Genomic DNA, 15,361 nt, shown 5'->3' with positions numbered 1-15,361 from the left:
TCGAATTAAAAAAAAAAAAAAAACGGAATCTTTTTTTTTTCGAAAGACAATATGCCTTAATGAGGATTAATAGACGGCAGGTTGGAAACGAACCGACTTTGATTGGAAATCCTTTATTTTCGTTGCGTTCGACTTTATTTCAGGGAAACTGGTTCAAAAGCTTGGTAATTTTGTCGATCGTTCGACCGAAATGTAAATTTTATGCCACTATTAAAATCGATCTCATCGTTGAGCACGGCGAGCGTTTCCCTCGTTCATCCCACGTGTTGCCTTAATAGAGTATCCTCAAAGTCTCAATTACAATAGTTCCTATTATCAACAATTATATAATATAACGCGACATTATACGTCACAATGACTCATTTTTTTTTTTTTTCGTTATTAATTTTCATTTGTTCAACATTAAATTAAGGTTTTTTTTAGCATGAAATATCCAAATTATAACCGAATTTAGTCTATGTGAAATTTATACGTTCTTATTATATGTTCTTTTATTATATTAATTATAAATATATTGCAATATTGCATTTTTCAATTATTCCCTTTTATAGACATTGTTATTTTCAATTTATTTTCATTCGCTTGCCAAAAATTTGATTCAATAAAATAATATCAAAAAACGATACGTATCAACGATAACAATTTTTATAAATAATAAATAACTTCGCAAATGAAAAAATTTTAACTTATCAGAATAGCGTTGAATGACGTATTGTATCTATTATAGAGATAATCTACTATATGTATACCGCCAAATGCGGTAGAAATTACAGTGATCCGATAGTCGGTCAAACTTCATGACTTAAAAAATACTCAAGTCTGTCAATGTTAATTTAAATCAAAGTTTTTAATATTTTTGTGGCGTGGCTCGGAAAATTCTAAAAATTTATTCGTATCGTGTACGTGGGATCGATAATCTTTTAATTAAGATACGTTGCTATTGTTGATCTTTCCTAAAAAAATTCTTATTAAAACTTTCGGTTCGATATGGATTTATTTGTCAGTTATAATATCATTGTACTTATATCTTAATAAATGTCATCGATAAATCAAAATTTCACATGAATAAATAAATATTAAATTTATTTTCAAACATTTGTCAATATACAGAGTGTCAAAATTTTTTGAAAAAACGAAATTACTGAACGAAAAATTAAATCGATTTAATTTATCAAGTTACAAGTAATTGAAGCTTATATTTTGGCAATAACTAAACTTTAATTTAAAACTAAATATATTTATATACTAATTTTTATGTTTCTTTTGCCTTCTAAAATTTTCCAAGGTATATGTGTATAAGTAAATTAATATAAAAATATAATATAATATGATATAATATAAAAAAAAATTAATAAAAAAAAAATAATCATAAGTGAATCATCTATAAATTTATTCTCATCCGTTCTTAGTTTATCTGCTATCTGTTATTATAAATATTGTATTTGAGTCTGGCAAGAAGTCCAACGAAAAGGAAACATTCAACTTCTTTTATTTGATATATATCTATTATATGACTTTATTTGTAGACATAACATTTTTGATCAATATATCGTGTCTGTATAAAATCGATCTTTCTCCTAGGAAAAAAGTTTTCTTATAAGTCACGAACAATATTTATATATATATATATATATAATATATATATAATATATATATATAAATATATATAATATATTTAATATATATATAATAATATATTTATATATTTATATAATATATATATAATAATATATTTAATATATATATATATATTATAATATATATAAATATATATAATAATATATATATATAATATATATAATATATATATATATACATATATATAAGGAAGAGTGTGATGTAAATAATATTCAAAATATGCAAGACAACTTCCTATGAATATGCAATTTTTTATTTTCAATCAACTTCTTTCTTGTGTTTTTTTTCTACATTCTTCAAAAGTGTTCTTATGTTTCTCATATCTATATTTATCGTCAACGTAACGATGATATGCAAGAAAAAAAAAAAAAAAGAAACTCAATATTTTCCAATTCTTTCATCGAATCTATTCCTTTTCTAATCAATTCACACATTCATCTTTATATATCGATTCTATAATAAACCTCGATACATCTCAAATTCGAAAATTATTACGAATTCTTTGTTTCAGAAATCGGAAAATTATGTGGGAGGCAGCGTTGTTGATCGTAATCCTGTCCGCTGCAACGGATAAAAGTAAATACTCGATCAATTTTACAATATAGTTTCTTAAAATATCCCCCTCCCCTTTTCCTCCCGTGTGTGATTTCAATCAATCGTTAGAAATCAAAAAATTAACAAAATTATATAAAAAAAAAATCTCCCGATTAAAATGCGCGTAAATATTCAAAATATATTCATCGCAATATGGTGAACCGCAACAGGTGTTGCAAACGACTGCGTGCCACGAAGTTTTGGGACAAATAATATCGTATGCGTTTGCAACTCAACTTACTGCGACAGCACGCCGGAACCAGAGCCGAAGAGTCCAGAGAAAGGTACTTTTCACTGGTACGTATCGAGCAGAGATGGCCTCAGGCTGAGCTTGTCAAAAGGAAAGATCGGCCATTGTCAAAACGATGATGAATCTGTAACTCTGAACATCAATACCTCGAAGAGGTATCAAACGATCCTCGGTTTTGGTGGTGCTTTTACCGACTCGACGGGAATAAATATCAGAAATCTGAGCGAGGCTACTCAGGATCAATTAATCAGGTAATACAACGGATCGATGGTGAAATATTATCACTTATTCGATTTGAATAAAATTAAATTGATTGTATGAACGATAAATATACAATAAAATAAAAATAAAGTGTACAACGAGTAACGAGACCTGTATTTAACCTGTTCTATAGGGCGTATTTCGATCCGAAAAGTGGAAGTAAATATACATTAGGCCGTATACCAATAGGAGGAAGTGACTTCTCTACGAGAGCCTATACATTGGACGATCACGATGGTGATGCGACGTTGCAACATTTCGCGCTTGCTCCTGAAGATATCGAATATAAGATACCGTACGCGAGGAAAGCTGTCGAATTGAATCCCGATTTAAGATTCTTTAGCGCTGCATGGTCGGCCCCGAGATGGATGAAAACTAATCACAGAATCAATGGATTTGGTAAGTTAACAAAGTATATATATATATTCTTTTTTTTTCTAAGATAAATATCATGTTTTGAATAAGTTTTTCGAATGCTAAATACTTGAAACTTTCATTCGAAACACAGGTTTCTTGAAGCCTGAATATTATCAGACTTTTGCCAATTACATAGTAAAATTCTTAGATGAATATAAAAAGAATGGAATAGATATATGGGGTGTTTCAACTGGAAACGAGCCATTCGATGTCTATGTTCCTTTTGAGCGTCTTAACAGTATGGGATGGACACCAGAGCTGGTTGGCGATTGGATAGCTAACAACTTAGGCCCAACTTTGGCAAATTCCGATCATAATGGCACACGAATTTTCGTTTTGGACGATCAAAGAATAGGATTACCTTGGTTCGTCGACAAGATCTTTAAAAATGAAATTGCGAAAAATTATGTTTACGGCATAGCTGTACATTGGTACACAGATATATTGATTCCACCGACAGTATTAGATGAAACGCACAGTAATTTTCCTGATAAAAAAATTTTGCTAACCGAAGCATGTGAAGGTAAGATATATATTCATAAATTATTTTAATCAATTTAATTAATTTAATTAATTATAAAAATATTCCTTTAAAAAATTCGAATAAGTATACAAAAAAAATGCAAATTGATCTCAAAATAATTAAGTCTATATAATCAAAAGTTGTATGTACTTTCTCTTATAAAAAATATTTTTGTACAGGATCTTTTCCATTGGAAAAAAAGGTTGTGTTGGGATCATGGGAAAGAGGAAAAAGATATATATTAAGTATAACGCAGGTAAAGTGATTAAATAGTTACAATGATGAACATTTTTTAAGAGAGAGAGGATATTATTATCTAGTTTTAATATAAATTTTTACTTATAAAAACAATTTTTACTTATAAAAAATATAATCTATTTTTAAGTATATGAATCATTGGGGAGTTGGATGGGTAGATTGGAATTTAGCTTTGAACAAAAATGGTGGACCAAACTACATCAATAATAACGTCGATTCGCCCATTATTGTAAATCCGGAAAATGATGAATTTTATAAACAGCCAATGTATTACGCTCTTAAGCACTACAGCAGATTCGTCGACAGAGGGTCGGTCAGGGTTTTCATCACCAATACGATTGAAATTAACGCCGCAGCCTTTGTAACACCCTCGAACGAAATTGTGGTTGTTGCGTATAACGAGTAAATGAGAATTTATTTTCAATTATTTACAATCGACACAAGAGTGTGTATCATATTTATAACAATTATCTTGCTTTTCAGCAATAATGAAAAAACAAATGTGGTTCTAAACGATGTGGCAACTAAAGATTATATTTGTTTGGAATTACCTCCACATTCTATGAATACTGTAATTTACAACAGATAAAATGCTCGTTTGAAATGAAACAACCAATGAAATATATTATAAATTCTATTATGTTAAAAATATAAAACAAAATTATATCGTATTATAAATAATAAATGAGAAGATGTATTATTACGTTTATTAAGATAAAATAAATTAGCTGAAATAAAACTTTGTTCTAATAAATAATGATAACAATATATTTAATTGTATATCATGAAAATATTCCAACGATTACAATATATACACGTTAAGGTGCATATAAGTAATTTGCCATAATTTTTTTTGTTTGAAAACAATTTGCAGATTCGTACATAAATATTCGTCTGCAAATATTGTCTATAATTCGCTCTCTGCAATAATTCGTGACAACGATCTTTGAATTTTCTATTCAATAATTCTATTCTTTTCTATTCTTGCTTTTCATTCTATAATTATCAGCACGATTCAAAGTACAAATTTAAAAGTTTATTTGTGTTGTTTCTATCGATTAAGATATCGATCAATTGAGTAAATGAATATGTTAAGTATCGTTGCACGTTTTAATAATTACTTTTAAAAAAGAAAAAAGGAAAACAGAAAAATTTACGTGATATATAAACTCGATGTTTATGAAGTTAACATTTTTAATCGAGAATCGAGAATTCAATGCTTTTCTGTAAATAATAAGAATAAATGATTCAAGTATCATATATTTAAATATATTTTGTATTTTATGATCATAGTAATTTCATTTATTATATATATTAAAAATATAAAAAAAAGGCTTTTTTGCGTATTTTGTTTCGATAATTTTTATTTTTAATATTTCAAAGTTATACATATAATTCAACATTTTTTATCGCAAATTAATTTTAATATATTCTTTGTTTGCGTCAATTTTTTTTTCTTCTTCATTGATTTTTTTGCAATATATTTTGAACATCATTAAAAGAATAAAGATAACTGCTCAATTTACATTAGAAATGTGTCAGTTTTTGAAAAAAATTAATCCTAAATGATGAATTGAAATAAAAAAAAAAAAAATATACTTGTAAATAATAATATTTGAAATAAATTACGGAGATATGCTTTAAAAAATTTATTTAATTCTTCTAATTCTAAGATAAATTTTTTAATTTTTTTTTTAAATTAATTACACTTGTTATTTGCGTTATATCTTATATACATTGCGTTATATCTTATATTATCTTTGTTTCATCGAGCTATATAAATATAATTCCAGACTTTGTATAATATTATAAAAATGTGTAAATATTTTTAATTATAAAACAAATAGTACTTTATTAATTCGTTATTAATATTGATAAATTTCTATATCTATTTCATATAACAAATTATTATAAAGATAAGAAATAATAGACAACATACAAATACAGATAATATATCATTTATATAAATGGCATGTCAGTTTTACTTTATTTTTATTCGGAAAAATATAAAAGAAAACGTCTAGATAATTACATACCAGTCACACTTCTTCTCTCATAGATTCGTTCAAATTTTTAGCAATGAATACGAAACACGTCTGGACTATATTTCTACTTCTAATTTCCTTTTTCTTCAAAAAAAGTGAGTCGAATATAATTCAATTATATTGTCTAAATGTAAAAAAAGCCTCATTAACAATCATCTTTATATCTTTAGAAAAATAAAAATTTATTAAGCCAATATATTGAGTAAGTCTGAGTCGTCCTGGGATCATTCTTCTTGTATCCAACCGATATATACATTATTTACTAAATTAATTTTTCAAACGATTAATTAAATTAAATTACAATTATTTCAATTAATTATAGGTATTGCAAACGATTGTGCGCCTTACCGTGTAGATGACGAAATAATCGCGTGTGTCTGCAATGCGACATATTGCGACGGTATACCGGATGATAATCCGGAAGTACCTACGGAAGGTAATTCCTATTGGTACGTGTCAAATAAGCAAGGGCTGCGAATGAAGGGGTCAGAAGTAAAGTTTGACAATTGTGAGAACTTCGACGCGAATATAACAATCATTATAGACAGTAAGAAAAAATATCAAAAGATAATTGGATTTGGGGGCGCATTTACCGATGCCACTGGTATAAACATAGCGAAACTTAGTCGAGCTACTCAGGATCAACTGATTCGGTAATTCGATCTCTGCCTAAAAGGTTAAGAGAAATGCACGATAATTTGTTACTTAAAATACGCGATTTTTGAATTGTTTAGAGCGTATTACGATCCGAAAAAAGGAAGCAGATACACATTGGGTCGTATACCTATTGGTTGCACCGATTTCTCTACGAGAATTTACACGTACGACGATGTTCTCGGTGATACTTTGTTAAAAAACTTTTCCCTTGCACCGGAAGATTACAATTACAAGATACCATATGCAAAATTGGCTGTTGAATTAAATCCTGAAGTGTTATTGTTCGCCGCTGCATGGACTGCTCCGTTATGGATGAAACAATTCGACAAGAATATCAGTATGTACGATAGTAACGTATTCTTGAAGTGAAAGTCTAGAAAGTTAAAAAAAAAAGTGATAGAACAAATTCTTCTTTTTTCTTTCTTTATTTAATTAATATTTATATAAATTTATTATAATAAATTTATTATAATAAATTTTATAATTATTGATTAGCTTATTTAAAAGAAGAATACTACGAAACCTACGTTAATTACTTGATTAAATTTCTGGATAAATATGAAAGAAACGGTGTTAATATATGGGGAATTACACCTAGCAATGAACCGTTACTCGGTTTTATGATCGATAATCCAAATATTAGTATGACATGGATACCCGAAACACAGGCCAATTGGATTACTAACTATTTCGGTCCGACTTTGGCATCATCACCATTCAATAAAACGTTACTTTTAACCTACGACGATAACAGAAGCAAACTAATCGAATATGTCAAAGCAGCGATTGAAATTGGAGGAAAATATATTGCTGGAATAGGTGTACATTGGTATCAAGATTTTATTTATCCTGCAACTATCATAGATCGCGTACATGAGAAATTTCCTGACAAATTTATTCTTATGACCGAAGCATCCATATGTAAGTTCTCACGCTCGAATAAAGGAATAATTATCTGTAATTATAAAACAAATATATAGAGAAACTTTTAATTGCCTTATTTTTTTTTTAATCGTATAGTTGATTCAGTATGGAACTCTAGCAGTAAACTTAAATCAGAAGCATGGCAGAGAGGCGAAAAATATATTTTAAGCATAATAGATGTGAGAGAATTTTATTATAATTTTATTAAAAATTTCTTGAAAATTGATTGTTTGAAAAATTGTTAATTATTAAAGTATTTTATGTTAAGTACATGAATCATTGGTCAGTTGGATGGGTAGATTGGAATATGGTTCTGGATAAAACTGGTGGACCAACCGTTGTTAATAACAATCTCGACGCTCCTATTATCGTGAATCCAGAAACCGATGAATTTTATAAACAACCTTTATATTATGCTATCAAACACGTTAGCAGATTCGTTGATAGAGATTCTTTCCGAATTTCTATTACTGATAATAATTCGGTCAACTCTACAGCCTTTCTTACACCTTCGGGAGAAACGGTTGTTGTACTATACAATGGGTAACAAAAAATTTATTTTTCTACTGCATAATTATAGAATATAAAATATGAAAATACTTATGAAATGAAATGAAATACTTATTTCAATTATAAATTTCTTTGTTTACACAGTTGTAGCTATTGATATTTTATTAGTTTCTTATTTTTATTTTAGGGCCATTTCTACAAAACATATAATTCTAAAGGATTTGCAAAAAAATAGTAAACTTTGCTTGGAATTATCTCCGCAGTCTATGAACACTTTAAAATATAAATAATAAAAATTTCTTGAATATTACTTTAATCTAATCACGATTAAAATAACAAGAATAAAAATCAGAGAAATAAAATAAAAAAAAATATTTTACTTTTATAAGCACAAATACTTTTATATATTCTTATATCAAATTCTTGCATAAGAATTTAAATAATAAATTAGATATTTTATAAGATTATTGTAAAAAAAAAAAAAAAATTTCTTTTAAATTATATTTAGAATATTTTAATATAAAATAAAATAATCTATCTTAACTTTATATTTTGTTTAATTAATGTTATATTATTATGTATTAAGAAAGAGAAAATGATTTTAAAGAATTAAATATATATCATTAACGAATTCATTTTAAAATTATTTTAACAATGTTATACCTTTAGCTTATATGATATTCAAGTTATAACTACATATAGATATTAAAAAGAAAACAATCAAATTAATTAAAATTTAATTTAAGTATTGATAAATAATTACAAATACTTTCATTAACAATATTTATGTAAATATAAAATCTAACATTTTAAGCATCTGGATAATATGATTTTGCCCAGCGGCCTATTTTTTTCTTTTTGGGATTCTCTCTTAAACATTTTGGAACATAAACTGGTTTATGATCATCTAATCTTCGCTTGTAAGGTTTATAACCAAATTCCCATGGATCACGTTTCTTGTCCAAAAAACGAGTTTTATTATCAACTAAATAAATTTTTTGCCAATGGTACATTTCAGGTATTTTGCTATAAAAATAAAAAAGAAATCAGTATGTATTATATGCGTACGAGTGGTATTTTATATAATGATATATATTATTAATCTTAAATTTTTATAAAATTGATTAATGTAGATAAATATTCATATGTTTAAATACTTACAAATGTCTTGGTCTATTTGACATTAAGTATTTAAATAATTTTTCTAGCCATATTCTTCGCTCAATATCAGTAATATCAGCAAGAATTTTTACAGAATCACCTAAATATGGTTTCATGTTTTCATTTTTTTTTACAGGTGCATTCATATAAAATGTGATTAATTGTTTTAAAACATCTTCATTAAATCCATAAATTTTTCCATTTTCCACTTTATCAAACAACATTATTGGTTGTGTTATCCAACATATATTACGTGTAAGATTATTATCTGCATGTTCTGAATGAACTAATGTAGTATTCAATTGATAAACACAAAATGACCAGTATTGACCATTTGTTAAAATTGTTTGTGATACTAATGGATATGTTATATCATTAACTGTTGAAAAACCTAAAAATTAAAAAAAAAATCATAGAATATATGCATATTTGTTTGTTAAAATAGTTATAATAAAATTACAGTTATATAAAAATAATTTTGTTTTAAAAAAAATAATTTTTTACTTAAACTAATACCTTGATAACAAGCTTGTGATAACAACCAACTATAAGATGCAAAGATAGCTTGTACAGTAATTGCTTCTTCACTTAAAGGTAAGAAATTAAAAGTCAAATTATTTAAATTATGATATGATAATAAACCAAATTCAGAAGGATCACCAGGCCAAAAACCAGGTATACAAGTTGCATGTTTATATGCAAATTTATAACCTAGAACTCTAGGATTAAATTTGAATTCAGGAATAAGTAATTCTGGATTCAAAGACTGATTTAGAGAAAAAATCTCTCTTAAAGGAAATTGGTGTCTTAATTGTAAGATTGGAGAACCAAAATATTGGACAGGTATAGTAATTGCATCACGTAGACGTTCTTTTCGAAATTCTGACTTCACTAGTGGTATTTTAGATAAATGCTGATGTTCTATACCACCTGCAAACCAAAATGCCTCCACTCTTGGTTCAAAATCTATTTCAGTTTCTAATAAATGTGGTGTAGTTGAAGACAGAACAGTTAATATTATTCGATTGATTTGAAAAACAAGTGCCTTTGTAATAGCATTTTGCAATAATTTTTCTTTTTCTGTATCTATTTCCTCCATTATTTCTTGTTTTTTTCTATAACATGAATTTACTAAATTAATTTTACAAATAATTTTTATATAGATATTTTTAACTTTATAAATAACTTTATTAATAAAATAATGTTATATTAAAAAAAAATTATTCTTATTATTATAAGTTATTACAATTATTCTTATTATTATTTTAATAATTTATACTTACAATCTATGACTATATTCAAAAATGATAATATTTTCTATATTTTGTTTAATAATTTGTACTAAAGTATTTATTTTTTCAGGTGTAATTACTGTATCATAAAATTCAGGTAATTTATTATTGTTTATAACATGAGTATGTGTAATATATTGAGCATGTTGTAATGAATTATACGGTATAAATCCTTCCATTAAATTTAATGATTTCCAACCATAATAACGTGGCATATTAATTCCTATTAACTTTTCCTCTATAGTTTCTAATTTTTTAATTTTATTGTGCCATTCTTCATTTTTTCTTTTAATTTTAGCTTTGTAGGATAAATCCAATATAGGTGGATAAATTGCATTTTCTGTTTCATTTAGAGTCAAACTTGTACATTTTCTTATAATATTTTTTAAAATATTAATAGAAAAATTTGGCAATGAATTTTTTAAATTAGTATACATATCAAAAAATAATTGTTATTGATTATATGGAGGTTATATTTAAATTTCTAATTTTATTACACAATAATTTTATTATTATTCATGTTTTATCACGGAATTTATATTAAACTAATAAATTATATAGAAAAAATGAATATTAAATATATTAAAGAAAAGACTAAGTTATTATATGTTAAATAAATATACAAATGTAAAGTACCAACAATAAGTCAAAAATATATTATCACTATTACAGACATAATATAAGATAAACTTAACCTAATATTTAATGATTTCACTTTGTATCCTATATTCCTTTTAAAATACTAATCATGCAGAAAATGTATTTAATAATTTTTATAATTACAGGAACTTAATTAATACAAAAACTGCTAAAGTCAACAAATTTTAAAAATAATTTCTTTAATTATATTCTATCATAGATATTTTTATGTTTGGATTGTATTTATAGATCTTTTAGTTACAAATAGATAAACTTATGATATAGTCATATAAATTGTATTATTTATGAGTTAAAAATTATATTCTTTATTACAATATAAGATAAAAAATAATATTAATTTATGAATTTTTTTTTATAAAAATATTATTTATAAATAATTTGAAAAAACGTTACTTTTAAAATTGTTAAAATTTTTAATCAATGTGTTAAAAAAAAAATGAAATTAATTAGAATCAAAGTCGTTTCTTAAGTGTATAAATCTTGTACAGCAAGTATAGAAGAGAGCAAATAAAAAAAGAAAGCAAAGAAAGACAAATAATTGGAAAAAGATATAAAAATAAGATAAAAATTAAAAAATCCGCGCCAATTTTAGAATGTCGTGAATGAAACATATTAAGATAATATAGCAAACAATGAAAAAAAATAGAAATAAATAAAAATTGACTATTAATACCATCTTGTAAATTCCAACATTAATCATTTTAAGATTACTCAAGAAATGGTACTATTATACTTTTAATTTTCTATTCTAGTTTGCCTTTGATATTCAAAAAATGGCATTGAAAATAAATTCATACTCTATCTTCCTTTATTATTTGCTATTCTTTTTTCATGTGCAGCATTCTCGAGATAGCGCTAACTCCTAAATTTTTATAATCTCCAATCTCAATCCTCTAATTATTTGTTTTTCTTCTATACTTGTTTTTGGCGCGTAATCACAAAAGTATTAGAAATTGAAAATATTTTCATTTTTTTTTCAAAACTGCATTGTATTTTAATTTTTAATTAAAAAATATAGAATATAGAATATTGAAAATAGAATTACCTTCTTAACTTTATAATATAATAATGTAATTTAATATTTTGTGTATTAACATAATTTATTAAAATTGTTATTATTTTGTTATAAATAAATATTAAATTTTTAAATAATAAATAAATTTAAAATTTTAAATAGTTATTAAATAGTTTTTTAATAATACATAAAAAATAAATGATCTTACATTTAAATTACATTTAAATTATTTATATTAAATTTATATTTTATTATATTATTATTATATTAAATTTAAATTCGTAATACAAATTAATGTTTCTTTTTTATAAATTTCGAAATCAAATTTTAGGAATACAGTGATATAGTTTATCTGTCTCAATCAAATTTGGTATTACTGCATATTATATATATAAATGTATTATGTCCATTAGAATGTATTATATTCATAAGAAATGTACGTAACATTATTTTCGATTATAAATATTTAAAAAATTTAAAATATTATTTCTAAAACAAGTGTTTTAAAGTTTTAATATCCTAAATTTGATAAATTCAAGATGTGCTAATTAAAAAATATGTTATAATTTCATACAAAAATAAAGAAATTAATTGAGAGGTTAAGATCGTTAAAAAATGCCGCAAGGAACGAGAAAAAAACCATTTAGTGGTAAAGCTAAAAAACAACAACTACAAGCCAAAAAACAACGACAATCTTCGACTTTATTTGGTATATATAATATAAAATTAACTAATATAATAACTTAAATAATATATATTTATATATTTTATATTTTTATTTATATTTCTCGAAAATAATTTATTTTATATTATGTACAATTAGCAACAGAAAATTATAATACATCCAATGAAGACAAAATAAATCATTATAGTGGTTTTGAAAATAATGCTATACAAAAAATTAATAAGCAGCCAAAAGATAATAATTCTTCTAAAAATAGATATACTTTACAATTCTTCCATGAAAGTAAAGAAGAACTATTAAAACGAAAAGAACAAGCTAGAAATGCTATTGAAGCTTTATCTCTTAAAGATCAAGAAATTTCTAATGATTATTTTCCACCTGAAATTAATATGCCAAAACGACCACCTTGGAATTTCAATATGTCAAAAGAACAGTTAGAATTAAGAGAACAAAAATATTTTACTGTAAGCAATTACAATTTTTACTTATATTTATTGAAAAATAAATTCAGTATCAACTAATAAGTTGTTATTTTTAGGAGTATTTAAAAAATATTGAAAAATTAAGTTCTGTAAGTTATTTTGAATTAAATTTAGAAACTTGGAGACAATTATGGAGAGTTTTAGAAATGTCTGATATTTTATTAAGTATTGTTGATATTAGGTATTGTGTTTTAATGTTTCCACCATATTTATATGAATATATAATAAATGAACAAAAAAAAGATATGATTTTAGTTTTAAATAAAGTTGATTTAGCACCTCCAGCTTTAGTAATAGCATGGAAAGAATATTTTCATACTGTATATCCAAAGTTACATATTTTAATGTTCACATCATATCCTACTTATAATTTGCGTGGAAATACAAATGAAACAGAAGGAATAAAACAAAGACGTAGAAAAGGAAAACTTAAAATGGCTGCAGAAGGAGCTCAAAAATTGTTAGATATTTGCAAGGAAATTGTTGGAGATAATGTGGATTTAACTTCTTGGCAAAATAAAATTAGAGAAGAAATGGAAATGGAATTTGATTTAGATGATGTTGATCATAAAGACAATGTTACTATTGAAAAAAAAGATACAAGTTATTTTAAACATGAGCGCTATAAAAATGGAATTTTAAGTATTGGATGTATTGGAACTCCAAATGTTGGAAAGTCATCTTTAATGAATGCATTAATGGGTAAATTTTTTTTATAATATATTTAAAATGTAATAAGTAATAATATGTAAATATCTCATTTGTTGAATATCTTTCATAGGAAAAAAAGTTGTTAGTGTATCACGTACACCAGGACATACAAAACATTTTCAGACTATATTTCTTACAAAAACTGTTTGTCTCTGTGATTGTCCAGGATTAGTATTTCCATCTACAGTACCTAAACAATTGCAAATATTAATGGGATCTTTTCCAATAGCTCAAGTCAGAGAACCATACACAACAATTAAATTTCTAGCTGAAAGAATAGACTTACCTAAAATACTTAAACTACAACATTTAGATAATGATGATACATGGTCTGCTATAGATATTTGCGATAGTTGGGCTTCTAAACGAAATTTCATTACTGCACGAACTGCTAGACTTGATACTTATAGAGCAGCTAATTCATTATTAAGAATGGCACTTGAAGGAAAAATTTGTATATATATATATCCCCCGGATTGGTTTCTTAATAAAGGTTATTATTATTGTAGATTAATATAAATAATTTAAAAAAAATAATAATTTTAAAAAATAATAATTTATATAATCATACAGAAAAATGGGAGAATCATTCGGAAGTTGAATTAGTTAAATGGATTCAAGCTAGGAATAAAGGAGAAGATATTAACAATGCAAAAAAAATATATATCTCATCTGAAGATGAAGATGAAGAAGAACACTTAGAAAATCAAAAACATCAAAAAAGAATATCAAAAGATACATGTGATAATTTTGAAGATTCTGATGAAACTACAAGTGAGGAATTGGAATTACCAAATGTAGTTAATAAATTTGAAGCATTATCAACAGATATATAAAAATATTAATTGTTCATTGGTCAATAAATAATTTTTATTTATTTCTCAATACACATTATATATGTTATCTATTTACAACGAAATAGGCTATAATGTTTGTAACGAAATATTTGATAAGTAAAAATATTATGTATATTACACGCATTATTGTACTACATCTAATGATTTTTAATCATTTATTGTACTGCTCTTTTATGTACATACTAGCTTTTATTACTGTTTCGTTGGTCCATTATACAGCAATTATTTATTTAAAAAAGCTCTTTTATGTAAAAGCATAATCTATTTTAAATTGTTTTAAAAGTGTTTGCAAAAGAAAGAAAAATATTTGGATTATTAAATAAAAAAAATAAATGTTAATTGTTTTAAACTTCGAGGCCTATGATATTTATATGATAGAATATAATTCAATATGTATAAATGTTAAATGTTGAAAAAATAA

At 24.9% G+C, this 15,361-nt stretch overlaps 4 protein-coding genes across 9 annotated transcripts in view; 3 read left to right on the top strand and 1 right to left on the bottom strand.

Moving 5' to 3' along the window:
• The window catches only part of LOC122718884 (lysosomal acid glucosylceramidase-like), a 32,337-nt gene extending 27,646 nt beyond the window's left edge, over positions 1-4,691 (top strand). For 2 of the 5 annotated variants that reach the window (XM_043944260.1, XM_043944261.1), the window contains exons 2-8: positions 2,150-2,214; positions 2,403-2,733; positions 2,877-3,142; positions 3,252-3,683; positions 3,863-3,939; positions 4,069-4,343; positions 4,425-4,691. In XM_043944260.1, coding sequence (XP_043800195.1) covers positions 2,163-2,214; positions 2,403-2,733; positions 2,877-3,142; positions 3,252-3,683; positions 3,863-3,939; positions 4,069-4,343; positions 4,425-4,530 — 1,539 coding nt within the window. In that variant the 5' untranslated portion in view covers positions 2,150-2,162 and the 3' untranslated portion in view covers positions 4,531-4,691. Of the gene's footprint in view, positions 1-772; positions 900-1,119; positions 1,286-2,149; positions 2,215-2,402; positions 2,734-2,876; positions 3,143-3,251; positions 3,684-3,862; positions 3,940-4,068; positions 4,344-4,424 lie in introns of those variants that run through there. The other 3 variants (XM_043944262.1, XM_043944263.1, XM_043944259.1) reach the window with 3 other exon arrangements.
• Positions 4,692-5,953: 1,262 nt separating this feature from the next.
• Positions 5,954-8,465, top strand: LOC122718770 (putative glucosylceramidase 4). 2 transcript variants are annotated; one of them, XM_043944087.1, is made up of 7 exons: positions 5,954-6,081; positions 6,309-6,639; positions 6,721-6,980; positions 7,139-7,564; positions 7,664-7,746; positions 7,836-8,110; positions 8,265-8,465. In XM_043944087.1, the coding sequence occupies exons 1-7, from the start codon at positions 6,021-6,023 to the stop codon at positions 8,365-8,367; spliced, it is 1,539 nt and encodes a 512-aa protein (XP_043800022.1). In that variant the 5' UTR covers positions 5,954-6,020; the 3' UTR covers positions 8,368-8,465. The 2 variants fall into 2 exon arrangements, with proteins under 2 accessions (XP_043800022.1, XP_043800023.1); XM_043944088.1 differs by having other exon boundaries at positions 6,077-6,188.
• A 332-nt stretch (positions 8,466-8,797) lies between these two features.
• Positions 8,798-11,020, bottom strand: LOC122718785 (39S ribosomal protein S30, mitochondrial). Its single transcript, XM_043944117.1, has 4 exons — positions 10,522-11,020; positions 9,755-10,353; positions 9,239-9,629; positions 8,798-9,103 (listed from the first exon to the last, which is right to left on the bottom strand). Exons 1-4 carry the CDS (start codon positions 10,965-10,967, stop codon positions 8,887-8,889), a joined length of 1,653 nt encoding a protein of 550 aa, XP_043800052.1. The 5' UTR covers positions 10,968-11,020; the 3' UTR covers positions 8,798-8,886.
• Positions 11,021-12,679: 1,659 nt separating this feature from the next.
• On the top strand, positions 12,680-15,280 carry LOC122718780 (guanine nucleotide-binding protein-like 1). Its single transcript, XM_043944106.1, has 5 exons — positions 12,680-12,914; positions 13,029-13,354; positions 13,429-14,074; positions 14,154-14,576; positions 14,657-15,280. Exons 1-5 carry the CDS (start codon positions 12,821-12,823, stop codon positions 14,917-14,919), a joined length of 1,752 nt encoding a protein of 583 aa, XP_043800041.1. The 5' UTR covers positions 12,680-12,820; the 3' UTR covers positions 14,920-15,280.
• The last annotated feature ends 81 nt before the right edge of the window (positions 15,281-15,361 follow it).

Source organism: Apis laboriosa, unplaced genomic scaffold (genome assembly GCF_014066325.1).
Source record: "Apis laboriosa isolate Shangri-la unplaced genomic scaffold, ASM1406632v1 scaffold68_cov148, whole genome shotgun sequence".
In the NCBI taxonomy this organism is placed as follows: Eukaryota; Metazoa; Arthropoda; class Insecta; order Hymenoptera; family Apidae; genus Apis; species Apis laboriosa.
This window is presented reverse-complemented; position numbering and strand designations above follow the sequence as displayed.

Excerpts from the sequence above, each read along its gene's own strand:
- LOC122718770 (XM_043944087.1), top strand. The coding sequence starts at position 6,021 with ATGAATACGAAACACGTCTGGACTATATTTCTACTTCTAATTTCCTTT. Across the intron at positions 6,981-7,138 it reads ACAATTCGACAAGAATATCA|CTTATTTAAAAGAAGAATAC; the intron begins GTATGTACGATA and ends ATTATTGATTAG. Across the intron at positions 7,747-7,835 it reads ATATTTTAAGCATAATAGAT|TACATGAATCATTGGTCAGT; the intron begins GTGAGAGAATTT and ends TTTTATGTTAAG.
- LOC122718785 (XM_043944117.1), bottom strand. The coding sequence starts at position 10,967 with ATGTATACTAATTTAAAAAATTCATTGCCAAATTTTTCTATTAATATT. Across the intron at positions 10,354-10,521 it reads TTTGAATATAGTCATAGATT|AAAAAAACAAGAAATAATGG; the intron begins GTAAGTATAAAT and ends TTCATGTTATAG. Across the intron at positions 9,630-9,754 it reads ATCACAAGCTTGTTATCAAG|GTTTTTCAACAGTTAATGAT; the intron begins GTATTAGTTTAA and ends TTTAATTTTTAG.
- LOC122718780 (XM_043944106.1), top strand. The coding sequence starts at position 12,821 with ATGCCGCAAGGAACGAGAAAAAAACCATTTAGTGGTAAAGCTAAAAAA. Across the intron at positions 12,915-13,028 it reads ACAATCTTCGACTTTATTTG|CAACAGAAAATTATAATACA; the intron begins GTATATATAATA and ends ATGTACAATTAG. Across the intron at positions 14,577-14,656 it reads GGATTGGTTTCTTAATAAAG|AAAAATGGGAGAATCATTCG; the intron begins GTTATTATTATT and ends ATAATCATACAG.